Source organism: Anarrhichthys ocellatus, unplaced genomic scaffold (genome assembly GCF_004355925.1).
Source record: "Anarrhichthys ocellatus isolate YVR2014 unplaced genomic scaffold, GSC_Weel_1.0 scaffold13, whole genome shotgun sequence".
Taxonomy (NCBI): domain Eukaryota; kingdom Metazoa; phylum Chordata; class Actinopteri; order Perciformes; family Anarhichadidae; genus Anarrhichthys; species Anarrhichthys ocellatus.
In genome coordinates, this window is record NW_022280043.1 from 2224261 (window position 1) to 2249407 (window position 25147).

General features: G+C 40.4%; 4 protein-coding genes across 4 annotated transcripts; all 4 read left to right on the plus strand.

Annotated features, from left to right (window-relative positions):
* Positions 1 to 3325: 3325 nt before the first annotated feature.
* Positions 3326 to 4430, plus strand: hoxa13b (homeobox A13b). Its single transcript, XM_031853373.1, has 2 exons — positions 3326 to 3959; positions 4192 to 4430. The coding sequence occupies exons 1-2, from the start codon at positions 3326 to 3328 to the stop codon at positions 4428 to 4430; spliced, it is 873 nt and encodes a 290-aa protein (XP_031709233.1).
* A 6365-nt stretch (positions 4431 to 10795) lies between these two features.
* Positions 10796 to 12570, plus strand: hoxa11b (homeobox A11b). Its single transcript, XM_031853385.1, has 2 exons — positions 10796 to 11413; positions 12346 to 12570. Exons 1-2 carry the CDS (start codon positions 10796 to 10798, stop codon positions 12568 to 12570), a joined length of 843 nt encoding a protein of 280 aa, XP_031709245.1.
* Positions 12571 to 16833: 4263 nt separating this feature from the next.
* Positions 16834 to 18826, plus strand: hoxa10b (homeobox A10b). Its single transcript, XM_031853448.1, has 2 exons — positions 16834 to 17599; positions 18555 to 18826. Exons 1-2 carry the CDS (start codon positions 16834 to 16836, stop codon positions 18824 to 18826), a joined length of 1038 nt encoding a protein of 345 aa, XP_031709308.1.
* A 2399-nt stretch (positions 18827 to 21225) lies between these two features.
* On the plus strand, positions 21226 to 22463 carry hoxa9b (homeobox A9b). Its single transcript, XM_031853431.1, has 2 exons — positions 21226 to 21742; positions 22225 to 22463. The coding sequence occupies exons 1-2, from the start codon at positions 21226 to 21228 to the stop codon at positions 22461 to 22463; spliced, it is 756 nt and encodes a 251-aa protein (XP_031709291.1).
* The last annotated feature ends 2684 nt before the right edge of the window (positions 22464 to 25147 follow it).

Below are 25147 nucleotides of genomic sequence, written 5' to 3' on the forward strand. Positions count from 1 at the left end.
TAAAATGTTCCCTCGTGTCTCTGAGTGCTAGTCTTACATAACCCCCAAATGTCATATTGGCATAGCGTGTCCCACGGATTCAGTAGTCACGATAAAGTGTTGAACAAACGTTGGCTGCTGAGCAGATGCGAAGCGCTCAACAGATGAACGTGGCCAAAACGCGTGTGCATGTAGTTCCATCCATTTATTTTTATTTTTAGCATCAATAACATTTTCCAACACAAATTCCCCTCTAATTAACATTTGAATATGTTTTATTGCATATTTCCTAAAACTATGAAACAAAGTTGTGACCGACTGATGCTTCATGCAGCTTCGATCATTTTGGCACGTCGACCTCTTTTCTATCCCCACCTCGGCCAGACCAGGAGGGCGGCATGTTTCTGATCTAGTTTGCCAAGAGCCACTGAGGGGCCACGGTGCCATAGGTCATGCGATCACAAGACAAACCCATAAAAAGTCCATTAAGCACTGTAGGCTAAGAGTTGTGTTGCCATCTACTTGATAGGTACTGCAAACAGAGCAGCACTTTGGTCTCAGGCCTCCAGCAGACTGTGACATACACAGCCTGACATCATCTGCTGCTGCTCGCACGTCATCCCTCGTGCTCGATAGCTTCTTCAACACGTTTGAATGGCTTTGCGTACACTCTGTTTTTATCCTCAAACTCCGTGATGATACAGATTTATTTCTGTATTTTTGCATATGAACACCTAGATATTTCGTTTCATGCATTTAGTGCAGGTTAGTTTAGAAAAAGTGCAGACGTTGCATCCCAACACTGATTACTTTTCACGAAATGTATTTGCTGTTTTCTTCGTCCAAATTGTTCGTAGGCTAATTCAAATTCCAGCCTTTTCAACAAGCCGGAGTTTGTTTTGTATTATTTGTGTTAAATGTTGCATTCGAAGCAATAACTAAGGTATTTTGTCAAGTCTCTGCGGTTTTAATAGTGGCCTCCCTGTCCAGTGCAAAGCTACACGGTGTTATATTATAAAAAAAAACTAAAATCAGACTCCTCGTGCAAGTCAAAATTGTTAAAAATACTAGAATCAACAATCAAGTGACTTGTATCCGTCGTACTTAAAGACTTTTTTGTTCATTTGATTACAATGGGTCAAAATGTTTTATTTTTTACATTTGTATATTTCAGACTTTATATACAAATTGTAGTTTTATTAGTTGTAACTTGGCGTCAACGTTTAGACTTTGACCTAAATAAGTTATATTTGCGTGTGATAAAGAGGACCCAATACTTTGTATTCTTTAACGGCGTCCTTAGTCACCGTTACTAATAATACCTTCTCGCTTATGATGTAAACTAACAAGATTTATCTTTATTACGTAATATGCATGTTTGCGAATAATATCCTAGTGTGGGGGTGTGTGTGTGTGTGTGTGAGAGAGAGAGAGAGAGAGAGAGAGAGAGTGTGTGTGTGTGTGTGTGTGTGTGAGAGAGAGAGAGAGAGTGAGAGTGCGTACATATTGAAATGAGAATTAAACAAACAAATTAAATGCTTCATACTCATATTTGCAATCTTTATATGAATCATCGTTTTCCTATAACTGGCTCATACCCGTTCCGCCAGCTGCTATATCTTGAGACAGTCTGTTGTTTGAGGCAGACAGCCGCCCTCTAATGTGAGAACAACGTGGCTGAATTTGGGCTGAGATGATTCCTGTCCAGCCAACACTCACTTTCTCTAAATCGGTTTCCTGCGAAATTGAAGAAAGTATTAGCAATGTTGTAGCTAAAAATGCATTAAATAAGAAAGCCGATTAGTCTATCAGTCGGGTATCATAACAATGCAACACAAACTAAAATCAGACATGAAACTATTCACGAACATAAAACATTATGCATTTTACCTGAAATGTAGACCTCTTGCCTACAAGCTATGAACTTGGCCCATAAAGATTTACAGCCTCAAAAGGTGGGAAAACTCTATTAAAAATAAAAAGGTACTCAACTGTGGGTTTACATTTCTCTGCGTTTGTGGTCTCACATCAGAAACGTAATACAAAAATGAACTCTGGAAGGTAAAACAGTATTTTGTTTGACACTAATGTAACCTTTTTTTTTTTACAGCTGAATGTTTCAGTGATATTTATAGGCAAAATCTTTCACATTTTGTTTTTTTTCTTGCACTACAAACTCGTGAAGGAGTTGTTTGTATATGTGGCCCAATGCAAGAGTGTTTTAGCTTCCTGCCTATAGGAAAACAGGAGCCCAGATATAGAGGTATTTGACGCATAATGTAGAAGCATAGGCACGGTGAAGAGCAGTTTATCTTCCTACAAGTCTCCTTTTTTACACTAGAAGGATAAAATAAATCATTTCGCCAAAGTCTGATAGGATTATTGAAAGAATAGAAGACGTTTATGAAACTTGAACATCATTAAAAAATGAACAAGTCTGTTGATGAAACCTCCTCTTCTGTGTTTTTTCTTGGTGTTTCCTGGCATGGAGTGCCTATTTGGCCAGACTACAACTTTCAACTTGACCTTGGCCTCCAGCCGCGTCCAACCCTGGAAGAGTGCAGCCAAAAGTGGCATGCTTTTGGTATTTTAGCGGACACTAAACTGTTGCCTACATTTCCACGTTGCAGTGCCAAATGTGAGAATGATCCACAGTTATTCATGTTGCTATAGTATGCGTTTTAAATGTATCCATAACACATCGATCTGTGTTTATTTTCTTTATAACAAATACTTGCCTAATCCTTAAAAGCCAGATCATTTAAGATCGTGATGTTACGCTTAGTATCTATTGAATGGCAGTGCCTAAAAAGCTTGAATCTTTAGACATAAAAGTATACAACTATTTTAAATCAACATATCTGAAATAATTCCTGCTTTACTCTTAGAGTAAGAGCTTGTGCAAACGAAATGGCACGCGTAATTACGCATCGATTTCGACATAAAAATATACATATAGCATGTAGTTTTGTTACGCTTTGTAGTAGCCAATCCATCAAATAAGCGTTTTGGTGATGGCACTTCGTGACAGACAAGATTGCCTCTACATCAAAGTTTCTCTCAGTTTGAAATTCAAATATATCGATGTTAAGAAAAATATACCCTTAGGGCATATTTGCATAACACATGGCTATGTACATCTTAACAAGTATACAGCTTGATCTGCACTATCTGATGTCTCGATGTTTATCATCTCCTTTGCATATCACGTGTTTGGCCCTGGCCAATAACCTTGCGATCTTTATGGACTCAGGCGTGTTGGTATCGTTACTCTGCCCGTGTCCCTGTCTCTGTTCAGTCGAGGGGATTTTGAAAAAGAGTTAGTCGTCTCGATGTAGGGCATGCTATGACCGCTTCATTACTCCTCCACTCGCACTGGATTGACCCGGTGATGTTTCTTTACGACAACGGCTTGGAGGACAGAAGCAAGAACATGGAAGGATTTACTGGAGGCAATTTTGCTGCAAACCAGTGCAGGAATTTGCTAGCGCATCCAACCTCGCTGGCTCCGAGCACCACCTACGCTGCGAGTGAGGTGCCAGTCTCTGGCATGGGGGAGCCTGGCAAACAGTGCAGCCCCTGTTCTGCCACTCAGAGCTCGCCCAATGCATCTTTGCCTTATGGATATTTTGGCAGCGGTTATTACCCGTGTAGGATGTCACACGGCAGCGTCAAGGCTTGCGCGCAGCCCTCTGGCTATGGCGATAAATACATGGACTCATCGGTCTCTGGCGAGGAGTTCTCAACCAGGGCAAAGGAATTTGCGTTTTATCAGGGCTATTCCTCTGCTCCTTACCAGCCCAGCTACTTGGACGTCCCTGTCGTACCTGCGCTGAGTGCTCCATCTGAGCCAAGACATGAATCTCTGTTGCCCATGGAGCCCTACCAGCCATGGGCCATCACCAATGGTTGGAGTGGTCAAGTTTACTGCACCAAGGAGCAGCCGCAGTCAAATCCTCTGTGGAAATCCTCGTTACAAGGTATTTTTTTTTAAATATTGTATTAACATATATACACACAAATGTTACACATAAACTTTCACAAATATTTGCATACAATGTCAAATGTAAAAAGCTTTTAATTCTCTGTTGATATTCAATAATGCGCTTGAAAGAATAAAATATAACACAGAAGATGTAAAAAACATTTTCGTTTTCTCTCTGATGCAGACGAGCAGAATAAAATGTGAATCTTCATTTGTTTTGTCCACAGACAATATATCTGGTGGAGACAGCTCTGTCCGCCGTGGGAGAAAGAAGCGTGTGCCATACACCAAGGTGCAGCTCAAAGAACTGGAAAGGGAGTACTCCGCCAACAAATTCATCACCAAGGACAAAAGGAGGAGGATATCCGCGCAGACAAATCTGACAGAGAGACAAGTGACAATCTGGTTTCAGAACAGGCGCGTAAAGGAGAAGAAAGTCGTCACCAAGTTCAAGAGCTCCAGCTAGCTCTGGAGATACTGAAACAGGAGTTGACGGACCTTCATCGAAAAAGCTGCGCTATAATTTATTACATTATGAACGGTTTCTTTTTCGCCAGAGCGGCTCTGTTTTGACCTACACTTTTCCTTCCTCACATTTTAATTGGAACCAGTCGATGCGGCCTGTTGACAGAAGATCGGAAATGGGTGACCAAGGCGATTCTGCGATGGATGCATGATCTCCTTAAAAATATCCACCATACAATCAGACAGTCGGCCTTTAAGGCACGAGACACCCCGAGCAATCCTGCGATTTTATTCCACTTAATCCAATCCAGAAATGAAGACTGGAATGTTTCACAATAACTATTTAGACAGTGATACAGTGGTAAACAAATAGGGCTAAACTGGCACATTCAGTCTACCATATTCACAATGAAACCAGGCAAAATTAAACCATTAACCAAAAAAACATTTTGAAAATTACATTTTCAGCATTAATTTAAGAGGAAAGTAATAATATAGATATATATAAATATATATATATATATATATATATATATCCATACATATACACTATGTTCTTAGAGAGGCAATAGTGGCCTACAACACTTCATAATTCATTTATTTAAACAAACTCATTCGTGAGTTACATCCCATGCCTTTCCATCTCTAAACACAGGGTTTTGCTCAGAAAAAACTCTGCTGTCAACAGACTGGCCTTTGCAATTTCCGTCTGTCAATCAAAAAGAGTACTGAAAATGTAAGCATATTTAAACATGTAAATACTATCTGACTGCAACTATCTACTCCCCCTTTTTTTGACTGCAATAGCCAAAGTTTTTTTGACAATAAATGTTTGAGAGATGCAGCGTGATCTTGTCATTTTCATTCATATTTTTGGACATGGAGGCTTGATCGATCAAGGATAGGCTTCATAAAGCCCGATGAGCGTGCAGAGGGCAACAGGCCGGCAAGAGCTCAGAGCCTCTTTGGGCTTCAGCCATTAAGGGTTTATGTCGCCATCTAGTGGCAAAGCTTAGTCAGCACAGCGTGTGTGTGAGAGAGAAAAATGTTTATTTATACCTACTTACCTTACAAAATGTGTCATATTTCAACTTTGACAAATAAGGTAAAACACTTTATTTCTTCAATAAAATATCTCAAATATGTTTAGGGCTGTGGGAGAAGGGTTAGCTTAGCACAGATTTGACAAAATATAATAGATGAAGCTTTTTTTTAAGTCATGGCACAGCCCAAAGCCCATGATAATCACTGATTATAATCGTTATAGTATATGTTTGTTACACAGCTAATTGTTAACTAATTCTTCTTTCTTGGTGAAATCATTTGTTCGAGATTGAGAATGAAAAATTATCTATCGAAACAATCAGTTTTCATTCAATTTGCAGCTTCAGGTTATTTTCTTGCATGCACGTGCAAACTTGCGTCTTTTTTGCTGAATGCAATTTTAAATTTCGTCACTAAAATGCCCGTTACATTTTTTAAAACATTATCCAATTCTTGTTCTTATTCATTAATTGATACTCAATCGAAAACAATATTAAAGTTGCAGTCTGTTTTAATGTGCGTACAAAATTAAAGTTTTCACACGACCTGTTCTCCAAGTTATGTTTTAATTTTGTGTTAAAGAATATCATTTTGAAACCGAAATTTAAAGTGAAAATCGACTTGTTAACACTAGATCTAAACTAACCCTTATGATATGAAACGTGTGTGAGAGCTGCTGAACGGGCCTGTTCATCCCCCGTCCAAACAACCCCTCAGCTACAACGCTCAACTCTTTACTTATGTTGTCAGTATTGCTATTTGGCCTTACCTATAATGAAATGCTATATTATAATTGTATCATTGCGTTATTATTATCCATATTATCTTATCACATATCGATTCACATAATTATCAGAACCAATTAAAACAACCAGGGTAAAATATTCCCGATTTTTCTATCAAATTCAAATATTAAATACTAACGGGCATTGCACTGACCTCCAAACTGTCTAACTCTTCTAACAACAGCAAGGCAGGTTCGTCGTACTGCTCACGAGCACTTAGAAGCCGGACTAGATGGCACAGATGCTAATAATTTTAGAAAGAAAATTGAAATTGTTTTCGAAGCATTTTGCCTACATTCACTGTTTGGGAACGATGGGGCTCGTGTTGATGTAATTATTCTTCTACCTTGTTTAAATGGAGTCTCTTTGGAACCCTTCTGCGTGTTCTACATAAGTGTCCCCTCTGTTGTTCTGTGTCATTGCTCCCCCTAACAGCCAAACAGATTAATGCACCTCACTCCAAAAAGTCTCATATATGCAGGTCTGAAGCGTGCCTCTCTGGTGCCACTATAAAGCAGTAGCTTCAGAGCACTAATAATAGGCAAATCACTGATATTTAGAATAGTATACGAAATCTGAAACTTAATAAAAACTGGAATTAAAACGTTTCCATTTTCCAAAGAGGAAAAGTAAACAAATAAAGTAAAAACAACAACAACAACAACAACACAGTAACAAATAAACACTTTATTTAAACGGGCCTTAACCAGAACATCAGTTGTGTGAACATCATCTGTGTTGAAAGCTGAAAGTGTTCTCTCTCTCTCTCTCTCTCTCTCTCTCTCTCTCTCTCTCTCTGGATGCCAATGGATGTTGGATCTAAATGTTATGTTACTTTACATTTGTCTCTACTGCAACATTTTATTTGAATGATGTTTTCACATTCGTTGCATCTCATCATAACGGTAATATATTTTCTCAGTGTTTACAGATATTGACAAGATATAACTAAAACTGCATTCACCACTATTACAACATTGTTGGACAACAGTAGAGCTAGACATCCACAGTTGGCAGTCAGACAGGAAGTGTGATTGATGTGCGTTCAATTTAAGCTCCCTGTATTTTAGACCTTCTGCCTTTTGCAATCTTACCACATCTGCTCGACAGACAGATATTTGTGGATTAATGCAAGGTTGAATTTGTGAATCCAGAAAGTTTTATTCGTTTTTTAAGTTGCTGTGTTTTACAGCAGCCTCAGCTGTAAACCACTCAACAGTGCACCACTTCCGAAGAAGCCCCCTCCCATAGTGCTGTCAGACTCCACCATCATTTTCTGTTGTGCTCAAACTGATCTATTGTCCTTGATCAGTGTTGTTGAAAATGTACTTCTGTTCTCATAATACACCAGTTACCTTTAAATAATGTGGAGCAGATGACGTTGTTTGTTACTTCAGAAAACATGGAGTCTGACTTTGGAAGCTGATTCATGGAAAATATAGTTTTATCTCAACTAATACAAACAGTCAATTATCGATAAACCAAATCTGGGCTTTTCAGCTTCAAAGTCCCAATGTCTTCCAAATCATTCTGTTTCATTCATTTGTAAATAAATATTTTGTCTCCAGGGGGATTTGAGCAAATAAAGTGGCGGCTATTACACTGAAAGTCGTGAGAACTTTCTTTTGAGTAATAAATCAGTTTGCAGCATAAAAACGTTCAAATCATCATAAATATGAAAATGTCAAGGGATTTAGAAACATTTTGCTCTTCAAGGCATGATCGTGTAAATGTAAGAGTCTCCCACCACTACAATTCAAAAGCACTACAATTCAAAAGCTGCTGTCTGTTTTATTGATTTAGCTGCATTTAAATGAGTAGTTTAATCGTGATTTGATACTTTTTTGTTCACACCAGCAATGCTCAATGATATAATGTGACAATACATTTATAATAAATGCAGTTTTTCATCTGTTGCAAGCTCATGAACTCTTAAATTAAGCTACATAAAATATAGACTACATTTAGTCTATTTATTTAGCATAAACATGACAGATTGGGCCTTTACACTGTAAATCGTATGCGGCACATTTTTAATAGAAACTCTTTTTATTGTCATATACATACACGAAATTTGACCTCTGCATATAGGGAGCAGTGGGCTGCCAATGACAGCGGGGGGTTCAGTGTCTTGCTCAGGGACACTTCGACACGTGGCACGTCCCAGTCGAGGATCGAACCGTTGACCCTGCAGTTACCAGACAATCCTCTTAAGCCAGTGAGCCACGGTCGCCCCTAAACATTACAAAATGGCCCCTTGTGAAATGGGCTCAGGAAAGGCAGCAGGCGCACACAGATTTCCAGGCAGTTAAGTTAAACCACAGCCCTCCTAACGTGTCTAAGGAAAATTCTGAGCAACTAAAAAAACATGCTTTTATTTTTGAAATCGCCATTAGCGGCCTCCTAACAGCCACATCACCAGTGACCGCTCTAAATGTATTTCATACCTTCAGATTTGACATTTTACACTGAAATAAATATCATATTTATTCTTCTGAGGTCTTGAGCTGCAGGCATTTCAACCTTTCGAGGCGTCTCAGCTGCAAGTGCTTGTTTAAGCAATGACAAACATTATATCAACAAACTATTTTACTGTTAATTGTTAATTAAGCATGTTAATTATTCAAAGTATTAACCCTTGGAGATGACATTCTTAATACAAGTTCTTATTTGGCTAGTTTTTTGCGCTTTTCTTTTCCTAAATAAAACAACCGACTGGAGGTCAAGGTTTACCAGCATTTTGTTTGGCCAACACGCGTAATACTCGATACCAATGAAAACGTTCTCACCTATATGAGTGTGCATGTTCATCTACTGGCTCGGGTTAAACCGTGTTAACCCCATCAGTCTTAATTAAGTGATGTTGAAATTGTTTGAGAACAGTTGCTAAAAGGAGGTTTAATGTGACAAACTGGGCCACTCCTGCAGCCTTGGCCTGAAGGCTGGCGCTGCGCACGAGTGGCTGAATAATTCACAGTGGAATAAAAATAGGAATTGTCGTCAAGTTTATCACGTAAAACCATTCTAATCACCAAATGAATAACAGTTTAACATAGTAACAACTCACCGTTGAAGTCAAACAGCAAACCACCTGGCAAGAGTGAAATATTACACAGTTTGCTAATGCTTCCCTCCACATGACAAATGCACAGGCTTTGATGTATGAAAAGTGAATTTGGACTAAATTCTAAAATTGGCAGCATAACAGGATTAGTGATATGTGACACATGTGCCCACTTACTCAGTAGTGATGACAAATGAAAATGGGTTGGAGTGTAGGAAATAGCCCGTGTCCAAAGGTTTATATTGGGCGTTGCAAAGAGAGAACAGGCGATGCAAAGTCTGGAGCCCCTTTGGCAAAGGCCTTTATTATTCGTAGCCTATAAACAACATCATATGTTTGCACGAGACGTTAAACGCATGCGTATATGTCGCCTGATTAGCCCCTTCTGTCAGGCAGCTTCCTGGCCTCTTATCAACTTTTACGCGTACAAACAGACACAATGCGCATGCACTTCAACATCAATTTGGGCATAGTGAAGTCAGCATCAGAGTCAAGCAGGCTTGCTTTAATGACCCCGAAAATGCTGCCCCAAACAACCAGCAACCATCAGAAAGATATACCAAGGCTGTCTTACAGGCCTTTGTCTGTTTGTCCTCGGTGCCAAACTGGACTGATGCCTGACAAAAGTGCAGCATGACTCGCATTGCACCGCCACTTGAGGAGAGGAGTCTATATATAGCCAGAGGAGTGATATTAAATACACACAGAGATGCGACGAATTCAAACCTTTCATTTGCTCATTGATGAAATCCTTCAAATAGATGTAATTGATTAAATGCTGCCCTACGGTTTACGCATGCATTACAAGTCTTGCTTTTCGTAAAATAAGACCAGTCATATCGTACTCAGGATTTTCTCAATTTTTTGCCTATTATTAAATGTTATTTTAGCCTCTGGGATTAAGCCTCACATGCATAGCAAAGTCTAAATCGCGTTGCGTTGCTTGGTCTAAATATGTCTTCGTCCCCTTCAGAGTTTAAGGTTAGGGTTAAGGTGAGAGCTAGATCTAAAAACGAACCAAAAGGTAAAAATGGCAGGTTATGTAATGAAATTGGATACAAATCTTTATTTTGTTCTACCTTAATGCGGTAATTTAACGATAACAGTCCACAGCACAAGTCACAGAAGCTCTACAATGAAAAAGAACCCGAATTTCAAATGCTTTTCAAAATAGCCCAAATTGTGCAAGATTGAGCCAAATTCCCTCTCAGCATTTTCCTTTCCCATACAGCCAACGGTCTACTTCATCAAGTCATTGACTCATATAGCCTACACATTGAGGCGTAGGCTATCTGTCATTTTGTGCCAGTGGTCACATGGCTTTTGGCCCTCAGGAATGGATAGAGATGGATCCCCACGTCAGCTTGTAAGTCTAAGGATTTCTGCTCCACCAGTCTGCCTCAATGTGACTGGAGCGCAGCGCAGCGGAGGAACTATGCGAGGACTATTATAGGACGTTTCCAACAGCAGAATATGGATTTTGATGAGCGGATTTCTGGCTCTAATATGTATTTACCGAGCTGCACTTACTACGTCTCCGGAGCAGACTTCTCAGGTCTCCCACATTATTTAACCCAGAGCCAGTCATCTTGCCCCATGACATACCCCTACCAGTCCTCAGCCTTGCCACAGGTCCCGTCCGTGAGAGAGGTGGCTTTCAGAGACTATGGGATTGATACGTCCAGTAAATGGCACCACAGCAGGGGGAGCCTGTCACACTGCTACCCTGAGGACATCGTGCATAGGGACGGCTGGACGAGCCAGACCTCGAGGGGGGGAGAGATCCTGGTGAAAGGCAGCTCCAGCGGCAGTCACTCCAGCTCCTCCAACCCGACTCCCGGATTCTATGGCAGCGTTGGCAGGAACGGCGTCCTGCCACAGGCGTTTGACCAGTTCTTCGACACTGCCTACGGGAGCGCGGAGGGCAGCACAACACCGACAGCACAAGCAGCAGACTCGGACAGACACGCCGCAAAAACAAGTCCCGCTCCGGCTCATCCGTGCTCGGACATGGCGGAGAGCTGCAGCCCCAAGTCGTCCTCCAGCCACAGCGAGGAGAAACAGAGCAAGGGCAGCAGTGAGTATAGCCCTGCTGAATACGAGGAGGAAAATGTAACGCGTTGCTCTTAAAGCTTTTTATATGCTGTTTTATAAGCACGTAAGGTTTATGGAGGGGCTGCAGATTTACCCTATAACAAAACTATGTTATAAACGACAAGATCACGTGCTTGGGATTGAAATTGGCCGTGAAGACTTTGGCGTTAAGCTTGTCTTCCAAGATTTCAAACAAGATCTCCACTTTTTTCTGCACAAGTGCGTTTAAATATCCGTGTATGTTTGGACTGTAAACTTCATTTATATGGCAAATAATATTTATAAAATACTATTGAAATAAGACCATTTTGGAATATCTTATACCTCCAATATTTCTGTCCATGTGATTATTTTTTTAACGTTATTTAACGTATATATTTTGGGTTTATAATATGGTTTATTCTGGGTCGACTAAAGTGGCTCCTGGGTCATTTTAATGCGACTTTGGTGCAGATTAAGTCTTAAACCCTGCTCCCTATTCAAAGATAAATATTTACAAATTCAAAGGATTTGTGAGGATTTCATTTAACAACTGCTTTTGTTGGAATGCGCCCTCACTAACACTAAAACAACAACAGCTCTTTACGCACAGTGAAATCAAAAGCGGACAATACAAGCAGACCATACACGATACTCATGACTGTTTGGTTTAGGCCCACGCGCTCACTCTTAAAAGCCAGCCGGTGTGCTTTTACAGATTTCAGTTTTCACAACTTCCGACATGCAGTCCCTTTATGTCCGACATGTCCAGTCTTTGTTTACAAATCTCGGTCATGTAGGCCTGAGAGGAGGGAAACACTTGAACTCCAAAGCTCTTGTAGACCACCACCAGAGCAGCAAATGGATACAAGATTACATGTTGTTGTAATGTGTCTATATCTCATGTGGTGACCTTTGCCGTTTTATTTATTTATCTCCCAGGTGGCCAGAGGACGCGCAAAAAAAGATGTCCATATTCAAAGTATCAGATCAGAGAACTGGAGAGGGAATTCTTTTTCAGCGTTTACATCAACAAAGAGAAGCGTATGCAGCTCTCACGGATGCTCAATCTGACAGACCGCCAGGTCAAAATCTGGTTTCAGAACAGGAGGATGAAGGAAAAGAAACTGAACAGAGACCGTTTACAGTACTACACCACGAACCCCCTGCTATAAACACTGAACAAAGACTGTCACTGACATGCAGCCATTCAGCCAGTCACCAAGACACTTCTACATACTATACAGGATGCCGAATTTTTTAATGTGCAGACTTCATATAGAATTCTATACTATTTATACACTATTTTGTCACTAAACACCGTTGACATTATTTGTATTATTAATAATGATAAATATGGTTGTTATTCTGCTTGCCTGACCAACCAACAGTCTTCCCAGGTTTAAAGTTATGTGGTTGCGTATATGGTGTACTTACTCGGAAAGGCAGATGTGCCGGAATTCCTTCTGTATTATTTAATAATACACGGAGATTACTGTACTGCAATTTAAAAAAAAACAAACCAAACTATTTTTTATTTCATTAAATTCTATAGAATCTAAATTGTTTCTCCTGTATTCACGCGCAACTTGTATGGCCAGCTATCTTGACACCAAACTACTGTTTGTGTATTTTTTTTCTTTCTTGTAATATTTTAACTTTATTGTACAAATACAACTCCGGTGACTATAAACCTATTTTGTGTGTTTTTGAATCACTAACAGATCTCACCTGAAAATCAACTGCCCCCCCCCCCCCTCCCTCCAAATGACCGGTCAATGTTGCATAAAGAGTGAGTGAGTTAAATTATAATTTGATATACCAATTCATCCATCTCGTGCATTTCAAGTGTGCGGATCAGTGATATTTAACATCTGCGCTTGACCCTTCAGTGCAGGCGCTTTGTTGAGCTCTGGCCGTAAAGTTGGATTATTCCCGAACTTCATCCAAAAGGCAAACCGCTGATAAAAGAGCAAAACCCCCAAATGAAACATAATCCTATATTTTATTTTAGATGCCAGCACGTGCACCGTATCAGATGCATGATCTGTAGGTCTGGTGCTTTTTATTCACTCATGGCTGGAAATGGGATCCGCTGCAGTTATTGTTTGATATCCATTACAAAGGGTTCATTCATTTCTGGGGCGATGAGGAAAGGCTGCTTTCTGACCTAACATGCCTGTTAGGCTTACTGACACAATCTTGACACTTGTTTGAATGCAAAGATGTAACAGGCCGCGTTATTCCAAAGAATATGAATGTATTTGTGTGATTATACGCTCATCAATGTAGTTACTGAAATACTTTATTAATTGCATCCACTGACAGTCAGCTAACCCATAAGGAAGTGACACTATAGGGCAAACCACTGTTACAAGCATCCCTATCTGTATGGTCATTCATATATCATCTGGAGCACTTTAATCCAAATATCCTACATGCTATGAATTTAGACCATGAAGATTTATGTTAACCTGCATGGGAAGGTCAAATGAAGCCCGCGCACATAAAGAGATGGGTAAAAATTGGCTTTAGGTGGCTTTGTGTCCACCACCAGGCCCCTGAAAACAACTTGAATGGCCTACCATAAGCTAATAAGGGCCCTGATGCCTTCCTTATACTGTGCATCCTGTGAGGCTCCCAGGAATTCCGCTTTGATTGCTGCACATCCTCCCAGTTGCTCCAGTAACTTGGCCATAAAACGCGGATTCGTCTGGAGCATTTGGAGTGTAGTGCAATAAAGCGTCTGAGACCAAGGTTATTAACTGTGACTAAGGGGCTGAAAACAACGGCCGGGACCATTGGAAGCTTGTGTTCACGGACCTTTCCGGCGTCATTTGTTTCCGCATCGTCCCGCAGTAGTATTGTTCTGCGTTCGTGTTGTGTTGCATTGTGTGCTGTGCCGTCTTCGTCCACTGGGTGGCGCACCTCAGATCAATGTCATTGCCGTGAATTGAGATATGAAAGAAGTTTGACTCGCTACTCCGTTGCTTTGAAATATGTCACCACCGCAGGATTTCATTGTTAAGGTAGGGACAGAAATGTCAACACGGGGTTTCCTAATGTGATTCAAAGAAGTGGGTTTTATTTTTCTGTTGTCCCATCTACATCTGAAAACTGTAGACGCCGTTTTGTCATTATAAGCGCAGATGTTATGATGTCATGACAGCAAAATCACCGGAAGTAAATTGAGCATGTTTATCTCTTTGAGCATCAAATTTAATGCAGGTTGCAGTTTTCCAGATGTTATAGGCCTGGAGTGACTAATGTGCACTGAAAAATAAGATTACTAGTGCCTATATTCCAAACATTGTTGCTCACTAACTTTTACAATCCCGAAACAGTTTAAAAACGTACTTAATTTGATAAACCTTACATTGGATTTGTGTTGTTTAGTTGTTATACAAAATATTGTCCCAGACCTTTTGTTCACTATTAAGATCCAGCTTGTTAAAACGTGTGTCCCATGTATGTGTGTGTGTGTGTGTGTGTGTGTGTGTGTGTGTGTGTGTGTGTGTGTGTGTGTGTGTGTGTGCAACGTTTCCTCATTCGTATATCTTTCGAAAAGTTAATTTGTGTGTGTAGTTGTGCGTGCGCGCATAGACAGACACCAACAGAGAGACATTTTGACATAAAACAGTCAGTATGGGATTTTTATTAAATGTCTAACATTTTTTGTTACTTTTAATTTAATAAATAAAAAAAAAAGGTTTTATGGGAGTAACAATATAATCTCACCCACAGCGCATACTGAAACATCACAGGAAATAATCCAGAAGGGTTAATGATTATTATCATTCATTGCAGCCAGACATGCTGCAGGTTTGACGCCATATGAAATGGCTGTACATAAACTGAAGATTTCTAGACTGTATGGCTCCAGACTTATAGGAAAATGGTGGTTGCCGATGGTGTAGCTATTTCACCCACTTTTGGAGACATCTTTAGGCTGATCTAAATCTGTATAGGCGTTGTAAACTCCGAATCCTATTGAATGTCTTTTCCACGACGGTGTTGATGTATTGACTGAATTTTTATTGTATTTTAAATATTGCAGCAGTCCAGGCTAGCGATTTGTGTTCACTCGCTGTCAACAAATATCCACTTAATTCACATTTTTATTCACTTGCACGGCAACTTCTCAACCACAGCCTATTACAAAATGATCCATGTTTGATTATTGGTCCTGCTTATTTGAAATGAAAACTAAATGTAAATATTATAACATCAGACCTAGTACTGTCTTAAGCTGTCTTGATTTTTTTGTGGTTGTTTTTTATTGGTTGTTTTTATTTTTCTCATTATCTCCAACTCTGGCCTGTTTGTTTCAAACATTTCATAAAGGACGAAAACTAGAGAGAGAGACGATAAAGATCTGGCATGCATTAAAAAAACGAATGAATTAAAAAAAAACTTTTAAGGGAATATTGGGCGTTTTATGCATGGGTGTAATGGGTATTAAGAGTTCATTTGAAATAAACTTAAAATACAAATATGGGGATTTTGTGATCGCCTAGGAATAAGTCTGCGTGTTTCTTATTCCTATGATATGTGCATAAGTGGAGAAACGTCCAAATGGTGCTTTAGGAGATGGCCTAATAGCAAGATAAACGAGCTCTTATGTCATCTCTATTGTAACAAACTACATTTCTTTCAGTCCTGCCAATATTAAGTGATCGTTAAGAAAAAGGTAGCTACAGGGCATTGTTCCGCTGTTGCGCTTACTTCAGCGTTCCTGCGTGTCACCTTTTATAAATGCTCAACAGAGCCTTTGCAGTAAAAGGTGTCTGGGCGCAATCATGGCATTTGCACCCAAAACATTCACACCACAATCACATAAGCTCGAGGGCTCTAAAGGAAGTGTCTTTGCACTGGTTCGACTGGCAAGGTGTCGAGATGAAACACTGTCTGCACTACTTTTGGACAGTCCATAAGGAATTTTAGACACAGTCCAATAATAGTCATCAGAGCAGCACCAGAAGAGTTAAGAGTCCCACGACCAAAGAGTCACACAGGACCTTTTGGATCTTTGATGCACCCTGTGCTTCTCAGAGGCACCTCTAGAACCCTTCATTTTTACAGTGCTGTAAAACTGGCCATAAAGCTATGCATTTTGTACATGATTGTTAGGGACAGCGTTCAACAGCCGAGTTGTCATATAAGGGTTGTTCACACAGGCAGCTCTGGGCTTATAGGTGGGGAACGAGGCTCAAAATGTGAGATTCAAAAGAGATTTAAAGATGTTACCTAAAACCCTCTGATGCACCACTTCCCCTCCACAGTTTTCTCTCCACTTAGCCTAAAACAAAATATACGACGCAGCGGAGCAGCCTGGTCGGACTGGGAGGAGTCTGAAGCCGCCTGGTGTTTTAATTGGCTGCAGGCTACAGTGAGAAGCGTGAGTATCAGTAATTATTCAGCAATGTTTTGCACAAGAAATGTCAGCCAGAAAGGGCTATCTTCATCCTCCGTCAAATTATACCACAACGATGACATGCCCCAACAACCAAGCTGGGAATTCGTTTTTCGTGGACTCTCTAATAAACGTGAGAACCGACAGCGGTTCATATTACCAAAGTAACGGGGTGTATTTGCCACCGGCGTCGGAATATACATATGGACTCTCCGGTGGCTCCTGTTTCCCGGGGATCGGTAAGCGCAACGAGCCAAGCACCCAGAGCGTGATTCCGTCTTCTGCTCCATATGTTCAAGGGATGGAAACGTGGCTGGAAACGTCGAGATCCTGCCGGGTGGATCAGCCTAGCGGCCAGCATATGGCTCAGTGTTCATTCTCACCGAATATAAAAGAGGAGAGCGCTTATTGCCTGTATGAGTCTGACAAATGTCCAAAAGGAGCCACGGTGGATGACATTTCTTACCCGACTGCATCATGCCCGGTTGCCGGCAGCACTTTGCCAGTCCCCGGCTACTTCCGCCTTTCTCAGACATACGCGTCCTCCAGGCTTTACCATGATGTCCAGCCAAACGTGAATCACTTTACTCTGCAACGACCTGCCCGCTTGGACAGCCATCCCTCCCAGACTGCCTCTGCTGAGCCGGAACGGAGGGAGAGCCACGAGGAGGCGCCTGTCCCAGCGCCCTGCGCACCGGCCAGAGTGGACAGCCGCCTCTCCTCGGAGAGTTCATCCTCCCCTGATCCCGCTGAGACATGCAGTGTGGAGTGTCCAGAGAAGCCAGTCAAAGGTGAGGATTTAACATGCATTGTAGAAAATGTAGAAAAATAGCCGACGGCATAAAAGGGCATGCGAATATAATTCTTGGGCTTCCATTGTTCTATTTCAACCAATGATTTCTAACCACAAATGAACGCGAGGGCATACGGCATACGTGCTATTTGTCTATTCGTGTTTTAAGATTTAGTTCAACAGCCAGCCACTCACAGGTGTACATTTAACGGCTATCCGACGGTTTATCGGGCATGAGGCGAAATTGAACGTGACTTAACCAATCAGAGCCGAGGAGCAGAGCTATTGTGCTTTGTCAGCTGTGTTTAGATAACAAATATGTTGCTAGCCGTCCTTTATTAGAATGCTATTCAAACTGTCCATGTGGATTCATTTTAACAAGCAACTATTACGTTTTGATGATCAAAAAGCACTTTAATTATTCTTGTTTTTAGGGTTTTATTAATATTTCATTTAAAGCAAGTGCTCTTCATTTGTCCTTTGCATGATTCTAATGTCCCATCTTCACAGGCACAGACCTTGCTATTATTTCAGTAGACTGTGCAGGCGTTTTATGTCTTGATAATGGTGCAGTTGGCTACACGCTGCTTAACGGGGCAAATAGTTTCTGGTAAAATCTGAATTTCAGCTGTGGAATATCCACATAGACATGGTGCTGTGCGTAAATCAAATAAAACACAGTAATCAATCTTTATACGGGTTTTTAAATCTATATGATTGTGTAGTAGGTGTTACTTCAAACAGAATCATTTATATATCAAATCATATCTTAAGTAGTTTACAGTAAAACACAGTTTTATTAATTTAAGCATGTCTGGTTTTCTAAATTTTGGATTTTGAATGGTATTAGTCAATTTTTTTCTAATACAGATATGAGTCTTCCCTTCAGGTACGACGTGTGCGTTTTTTTTGTCACACCTGTTGCCTAATAAATTCTTTCATTTTTATTGTAGGAGATGGAAAAATGGAAACGGCCAACTGGCTCACAGCTAAGAGTGGCCGAAAGAAGCGCTGCCCCTACACCAAGCACCAGACTCTGGAGCTGGAGAAGGAGTTTCTCTTCAACATGTACTTGACTAGAGAGCGTCGTCTGGAGATCAGTCGCGGTGTGCACCTCAGTGACAGGCAAGTCAAAATCTGGTTCCAAAACAGGAGGATGAAACTGAAAAAAATGAGCCGAGAGAATAGGATCCGAGAGCTCTCCGGCAACTTCAGTTTCTCATGAGACTGTCTGCGTCTTTGGCGCCCTCCTCCATCCATGGCAAGGGCGCCTGTGCAGAGCCCCCCCCCACCCAACTGTGAGAATGTCCATGGAAAATAGGACCCTACTGCTAACTTATTGATTGTTGTTCTTTCATATTTTCACGTTTTATTTTGTCGTGAATATGTATTTATAAACAGCTACATTTGTAACGTTGATCCGTTGTGTTTAAGATGTTCATAATGTGACCACAATGTTTCAGAGCTTCAGGCTTGTACATATTGTATAGTCACCCTGAGTGGACTTTGCATGCAGGACTAACCCTTGGGATACTTGTGTTACAGTTACATGTAGATCATAATGTGACAGCTAAGGAGCCCAAGAGGTCTGAGGAATATTTGCACATTTTTTTTCTGGTCAAAATAATAAAACCATCCCTGCAACTGCAGACTTCTTATTTCATTCAGATGGACAGACGGAGCTGCGTTTAAATCTTAAAGCTGGCACAGGTAGTGCACGGTGCTAATGCCGTTGTGTTTTGGATAGGTCCGCTCTGTGCACTGTACATATTATTACAGTAGTAGAGGGTGATGTTCTTCATAGTTTAGGCCTGTAATATATAGCTGGCGGCTGTGCACACTTCGTTGTGTTTTGTCCTTGACATCAGACTTAAATGTAAACCTCACAACGATTGATGGAACAGTGTTTTTTTTTCACAATTACTGTTATTTCAAAATCATTTTTAATTATGAACAAGTGGGTCCTTGCTGCAAAAAATAAGTCAAACAGTAATTATTATTATTATATATGTTTCTTAAATGATAAATTGCTTAATTTTAAAGTAACGGTATAGCGACTGGGCTACCTGGACTAAATCAGTCCAAAAATTTGAGAATTTTCGCACTCATCAGGCCATGAACACAATCTGCCTGAGCATTGTCTTTTGCGCTTTTACAGATTACTAAAATATTTTCAGGTTAACCTGTTATACCAGAAATTACATCCTTTCCACACCTTGAAAACACAAAAAAACACAGACATTCCTGAAGAGGAGAGCGGGCTGGTGAGTGGTTTAGGTAGTCTCATGTTGTTGGGCTATTATATTTCTCCCACAACACGAAACTGCCTTGATTACCTCAGTAAAACTCGTCGCATCATGGAAACTGAATCACTATTAATTACTGGTCGATTTTATTAATAATTTGGCCCAGACTGCTTCGAACCCATAAACAGTATTATTCCAAAAAGTGCAATAAAGTGTTTTATTGTTGTGCGTAAAATGAGCTCTTAATATGATTTTTGTCTTGTGGGTTTTATTATGGAACTACATTTTGATCTGAATTATTCTGATTTAATCTTAGAGATACAATGTTTTCATAATTTCTATAATTTTAAGACCACATCTGCAAAGTATGTTAAGCGTCTCTATGAGATCTAAACAGCCGAAAGTAAAGACGCAGGCTGGGAAATGGGAGGATTAAGGCTTGTATATGTCCAGGAGAGGAGTAGAGGACAGACAAGGCCTCGGTTATGATCATTGCAGTCTGCCAGCAGCCTCGCCGTAGGAAATCCCGGATGCGTCTGCTTGCGCCAGAGAAAGGACACAAAGGCTGAGCTTTATTGGTGATATTTAGCTTAGACAGCCAGATTGTAACCTTAAGAAAAACAACCCAATTGCCCGTGATAAAAGGACCTTTATATAGCACCCAAATAACCTCGCCCCACTTTCCGTTTTAGATTGCTTTCAAAGTAGACCACAAACCTGTAGACACAGCGAAGCGCATCTTGGAAGCTGTTTTGATATTTTAAACTCCTATAATGCTTTAAACACATTTCTGCTTGTTTTATTTAATTTCTAAAAGTCTTGAAAATGTTTTATACCAGTCACTTCCCAAAGTAGGAAAATTGTTAATCTAACCATTGAATTAATATATGTATACAAATATATACATATATATATAAATATATATAAATTTTTGAGAATAAATAATCTCATCAAGCACACTTTTTTTTGTTGATTTCACAAATTTTAGGTTTTAAAGTCGCCCCCCCCCCTCCTCATTTATATCACAACTATGTTCGATTACACAAACATAAGATCTATTGACAAAAGTCATAACGTTTATTGCTTATAAAACAAAATATTTCCCAATAAAGGCGCGGGCTTTCCTATTAAAATGCGGTGGGGAAAATGGTGGCCATTTAGTTGAGCAGCAGGCTGATTTATTATTTATTGTTCTGTCCCACGGTCACGTGTTTGGAGCGCCCTATCCAGTCTTGGGCAAGGTCCAAGTTACTGGACGCATTGAGCCCCTAGCTGGTGCATGGAAGCGGTACATTTTATGCAATGAATCTGCTTTTTCTAAACATTGCAAGACAATAACGCATTATATGCATTTATTTTTCGCTTTTGCATTTTTGCAATGTCGATGTTGGGAACGAGTTATTACGTTGAATCGCCTCTTCTTTCCGAGCAGGAAGATATGGCATCGAGGTACTCGTCAGCTGCAGGGGTGGAGCAGACAATGCTCACCGAATATGGTGGACAGGAATCTTTCCCTTTGCAGGCGAAATCTTCTATTTTTGGTGGATCTTGGAGTCCCATCTCGGCCCACCCTCCAAACACCGCCACTCCGACCTATATACATCACCATTACACGAGCGGGGACAGCGATGGCATGTTTACGCGCTCCTGGGCGTTGGATCCGGTGTCTGCGTCGCTGTGTTTGACGGGATTACCATCGACAGCCATGCATTATGAGATAAAACCCGAACCTCTTCTTGGGAGTGCTGAATGTACAACTTTGGAGACGCACACACCTCTTTTGTCTGACATTGAAAATGGAACGTCCCTTGCGGAGATTCCCTGCGAAACCACATCCGCGCCTAAAGCCACTGAAGAGAAACCATCAGCCGAGGACAAGACGGCGATAGATGCAAGTAAGAAAAATGTTTTCATTTATTCCAGCCACTTTGTGGAGTTATTTGCATTAATGCAAATTACGTGAATGGCTTGAGGATATGGAGGGATTGTTTTGGGTGTCACAGGCTTGGTTTAGTGTAAAAATGTGTAGTTTATGCTCAACGAAATTCAATAGTCTAACGGCATAGTGACATGCATGATTTTCGGCATAAAGAAGAGATATTCCTCAAGGTGATTAACACTTTAAGGTAAATTTGTACAATTATTTTAAAGGACTTGTTGACATTTCAAAGGTGAGGCATTTTGGCTATCTCCACTCCTCAAATTGATCAGTGCGTAGTGTAGATAAACCAAAAATAATTCCTATATGGGTTTGTAATATTGACAGGAGATGCATGTCCTTCTCACACTGGAAAGCCAATAGACCAGTGCTGTTTTTGAGTCCTATTTTGAGGGCATTAACTCTCTTGTCTCATGGTTTTGACCCCCCTGTTTCCAGATAACCCATCGTCCAACTGGCTTCACGCAAAGTCCACCAGAAAAAAGCGTTGTCCATATACAAAGCATCAAATCCTCGAACTGGAAAAGGAGTTTCTGTTTAACATGTATCTCCCCCGGGATCGTAGATACGAAGTCGCGAGAGTCCTGAGTTTGACCGAGAGACAGGTGAAAATCTGGTTTCAGAACCGCAGGATGAAGATGAAGAAAGACAACAAAGACCATCGGAGACAGAGTTAACTGGTTTTGGACTGATGGGGGATTGGAGGGGGGAGGAGAGAGAGAGAGAGAGAGAGAGAGAGAGAGAGAGAGAGAGAGAGAGAGAGAGAGAGAGAGAGACAGGGGTCCCTCTTTAATATTCCTGACCTGTTACACATGTTGTAAAGTTTGTGTCGTAAAAACAATGCTGGATGTTTTTTCCCTATATGGTATCAGTGTTTCATGTTTGTGAGAGGACAAAGTCTCTCGTCAGAGTTTAGATGTTTTGGCGCACAGAAATAGTTAATTAACTAATAGGCCATTTGTTATTTGCATGAAATGACCCTTGGCAACCTGAATGTCTTTCAGCTACCTATTTGCATTGTTTAAGTTATTATTTTGCAATGTAGTTGTTTTTTTAACCATTAGGTTCATTTGTGCACTTCAAATACCTCGTCGTTCCTGTTTCACCCAAAAATAAAGAGTAGTTTGTATAGTTCATGAGACAATTATGACTTATTAATTTGTAATTAGTTTGCTTATAATATTAAAACACATTGCGGATTTATGAGATATTTTAGCAAAATATACACCAGAGTTTAATACAATTACATCATTTAAGCGAACAATGCACAGGTCTGTTCGCTTAAAACATTTACAATCTTCTAAAAAATATTATAATCTTCACTTTTGTCACTGAAAATGAATTGAACTAAAACCTGTTTTTATTTCAGGATATAAAAGATTGAAATAGTACACTTTTTCTACGTCTTCTGGCTTGCAACCATTGAACTTAATGGCGCCAACAACCCTAATAAATCACAGGAAAATAATCCTGAGGCCTGTCCAGATATTCTCCCTCAGAAAGGTTTTTTTCAACCTCACGGGTGAAGTTACGTTTTAAGAACAATATTCATATACCTCAATATTAGTATTATGGAAATGAGATTAGTCTTCATTTGATTGTAACATGGCCAAAAACTTTTGATTTTGAAAGAGCTATTTAGAGAGAACTTTATCACGAAACAAACGTAACACACACACAGCGATGCAACCATTTAAAATAGAAAGTCACAAGAGTCAGGTCAAATTAAAAAAAACAACGAAACACAGTTCAGTATTTATAGATTATTTTGCACTTTAAAGGTCTTAATCGCATGTGCAGTACTTTTCATTACATTTCCGGCCTCTGGACGCCCTACAAACTAGATGCCCTCCTGCAGTAAACCAGGATCACAGCCTCAACTGTTTACAAGGTGCGAAAATGGCAAAGCATGTAGGGGCTCCGTGACAGCAGTAAAGCAGCATTTCTAATGAGGCTCGGGCAAACAGTCAAATATGTGATATTGTTGTGAGATAGAACACACACACACACACACACACACACACACACACACACACACACAGATACATGTCCAGCCGCTGTTGTTATGTCAGGACTGCAGATGGGTCTGTCTTAAAACGTTTAATTACTTTACAACCGTCTACTAACAATTTGTCTGTCTCGTTGCAGAAACATCCATTTGTTGTTTTGTTGCAGCAGCAGAGCTCTCAGAACAACAGACACCCACAAACACAACAACACGTTTCACACACTGAGATGTGTTTCAAACAAATCACACAGTATACATCACTATATTTGGTGAACAATTGTAAAATGGCACAGTTAAAAGAAAGAAAAAGGACAGTCAAAGGGGTTCTGATGTCGGTGTCAGAGCTCAGTGCTGCTGTGCTCTGACCGCCAGCAGGTGGAGGCAGCAGCTCGCCTGAAGATCAACTCTCAAACTGGATGATGCGTTCACGGCACACCAAGAAACCACTCCCAATTTATTATAGACCTGCACCAGGTGTGTTGCTTTCGTAACCCTGCAGTTTCATTTTATGGTCATTTATGGCATGAATTCATCTTTTAAGATCCTTATTTATAAGGGGTTCCTTTACTTTTTAAATTTTATTAAAATAGTTTATCTGTAGTATTAACTGGGGCTATGAATGTTCCAATAAATACTCACACATCAGAGATTCAATTGATATTTCATTTTAAAAAGGCAAATATATAATTTTATGCCTATAGAATCAATCAATAATAATTTGGTGTGAGCATAATGTAATCACTTCCCTTTTGTCCAGGAGGCAGACTGGACCTCACTGGAACCGATGAACTTGAGGTCCTAAAAGTGAGAGATAGCCTATAACCTCCTCTCTCTTCCCAGTTTCCCTCTGCACCCCCAAACCTCACCCTTTCCCCCCTCCCTCACCCCCAAAGGTCACCCACATGCAGCTCATTAAGTCTCTTATTCCTTTTTGGGAACACTGTAAAGATAAGCATGATACAATAGTGACCTTACACCATATACTATGTGTATAAACCTTCTGTAAAGTATTTTCAGTCACTATCAGATGGCATTCCTGTCTGATCCCCCATGACTGTTTGGATGGATATCACCCATGCAAACGGACATTTGAGGAGCGATGCTGCAGGAAAACAGAAAGTTGCTTGGCTGCTGTTTGCGGTGACCTCTCACGACCCCTATACATCAAACCTCATGACACCGCTGGTGACAGAGGAGGCCACAAGTGAACTCTGGAGGAGAAGTTCAGGGGAGTAAAGTCATGAGCACATGTGAGTCTGTTTCACTTATCAGCCTGTTGTTCTGGATGCAAGTGTTGCTTTTGTGATGTGTGTGTGTGTGTGTGTGTGTGTGTGTGTGTGTGTGTGTGTGTGT

Bases quoted from the DNA above. Each gene is read 5' to 3' on its own strand.
- hoxa11b (XM_031853385.1), top strand. From the start codon at position 10,796: ATGGATTTTGATGAGCGGATTTCTGGCTCTAATATGTATTTACCGAGC. The intron at 11,414-12,345 runs GCTGAATACGAG...CCAGGTGGCCAG, and splicing joins GCAGCAGTGAGTATAGCCCT to AGGACGCGCAAAAAAAGATG.
- hoxa10b (XM_031853448.1), top strand. From the start codon at position 16,834: ATGTCAGCCAGAAAGGGCTATCTTCATCCTCCGTCAAATTATACCACA. The intron at 17,600-18,554 runs GTGAGGATTTAA...TTTTTATTGTAG, and splicing joins TCCAGAGAAGCCAGTCAAAG to GAGATGGAAAAATGGAAACG.
- hoxa9b (XM_031853431.1), top strand. From the start codon at position 21,226: ATGTCGATGTTGGGAACGAGTTATTACGTTGAATCGCCTCTTCTTTCC. The intron at 21,743-22,224 runs GTAAGAAAAATG...CCCTGTTTCCAG, and splicing joins CAAGACGGCGATAGATGCAA to ATAACCCATCGTCCAACTGG.
- hoxa13b (XM_031853373.1), top strand. From the start codon at position 3,326: ATGACCGCTTCATTACTCCTCCACTCGCACTGGATTGACCCGGTGATG. The intron at 3,960-4,191 runs GTATTTTTTTTT...TTTTGTCCACAG, and splicing joins GTGGAAATCCTCGTTACAAG to ACAATATATCTGGTGGAGAC.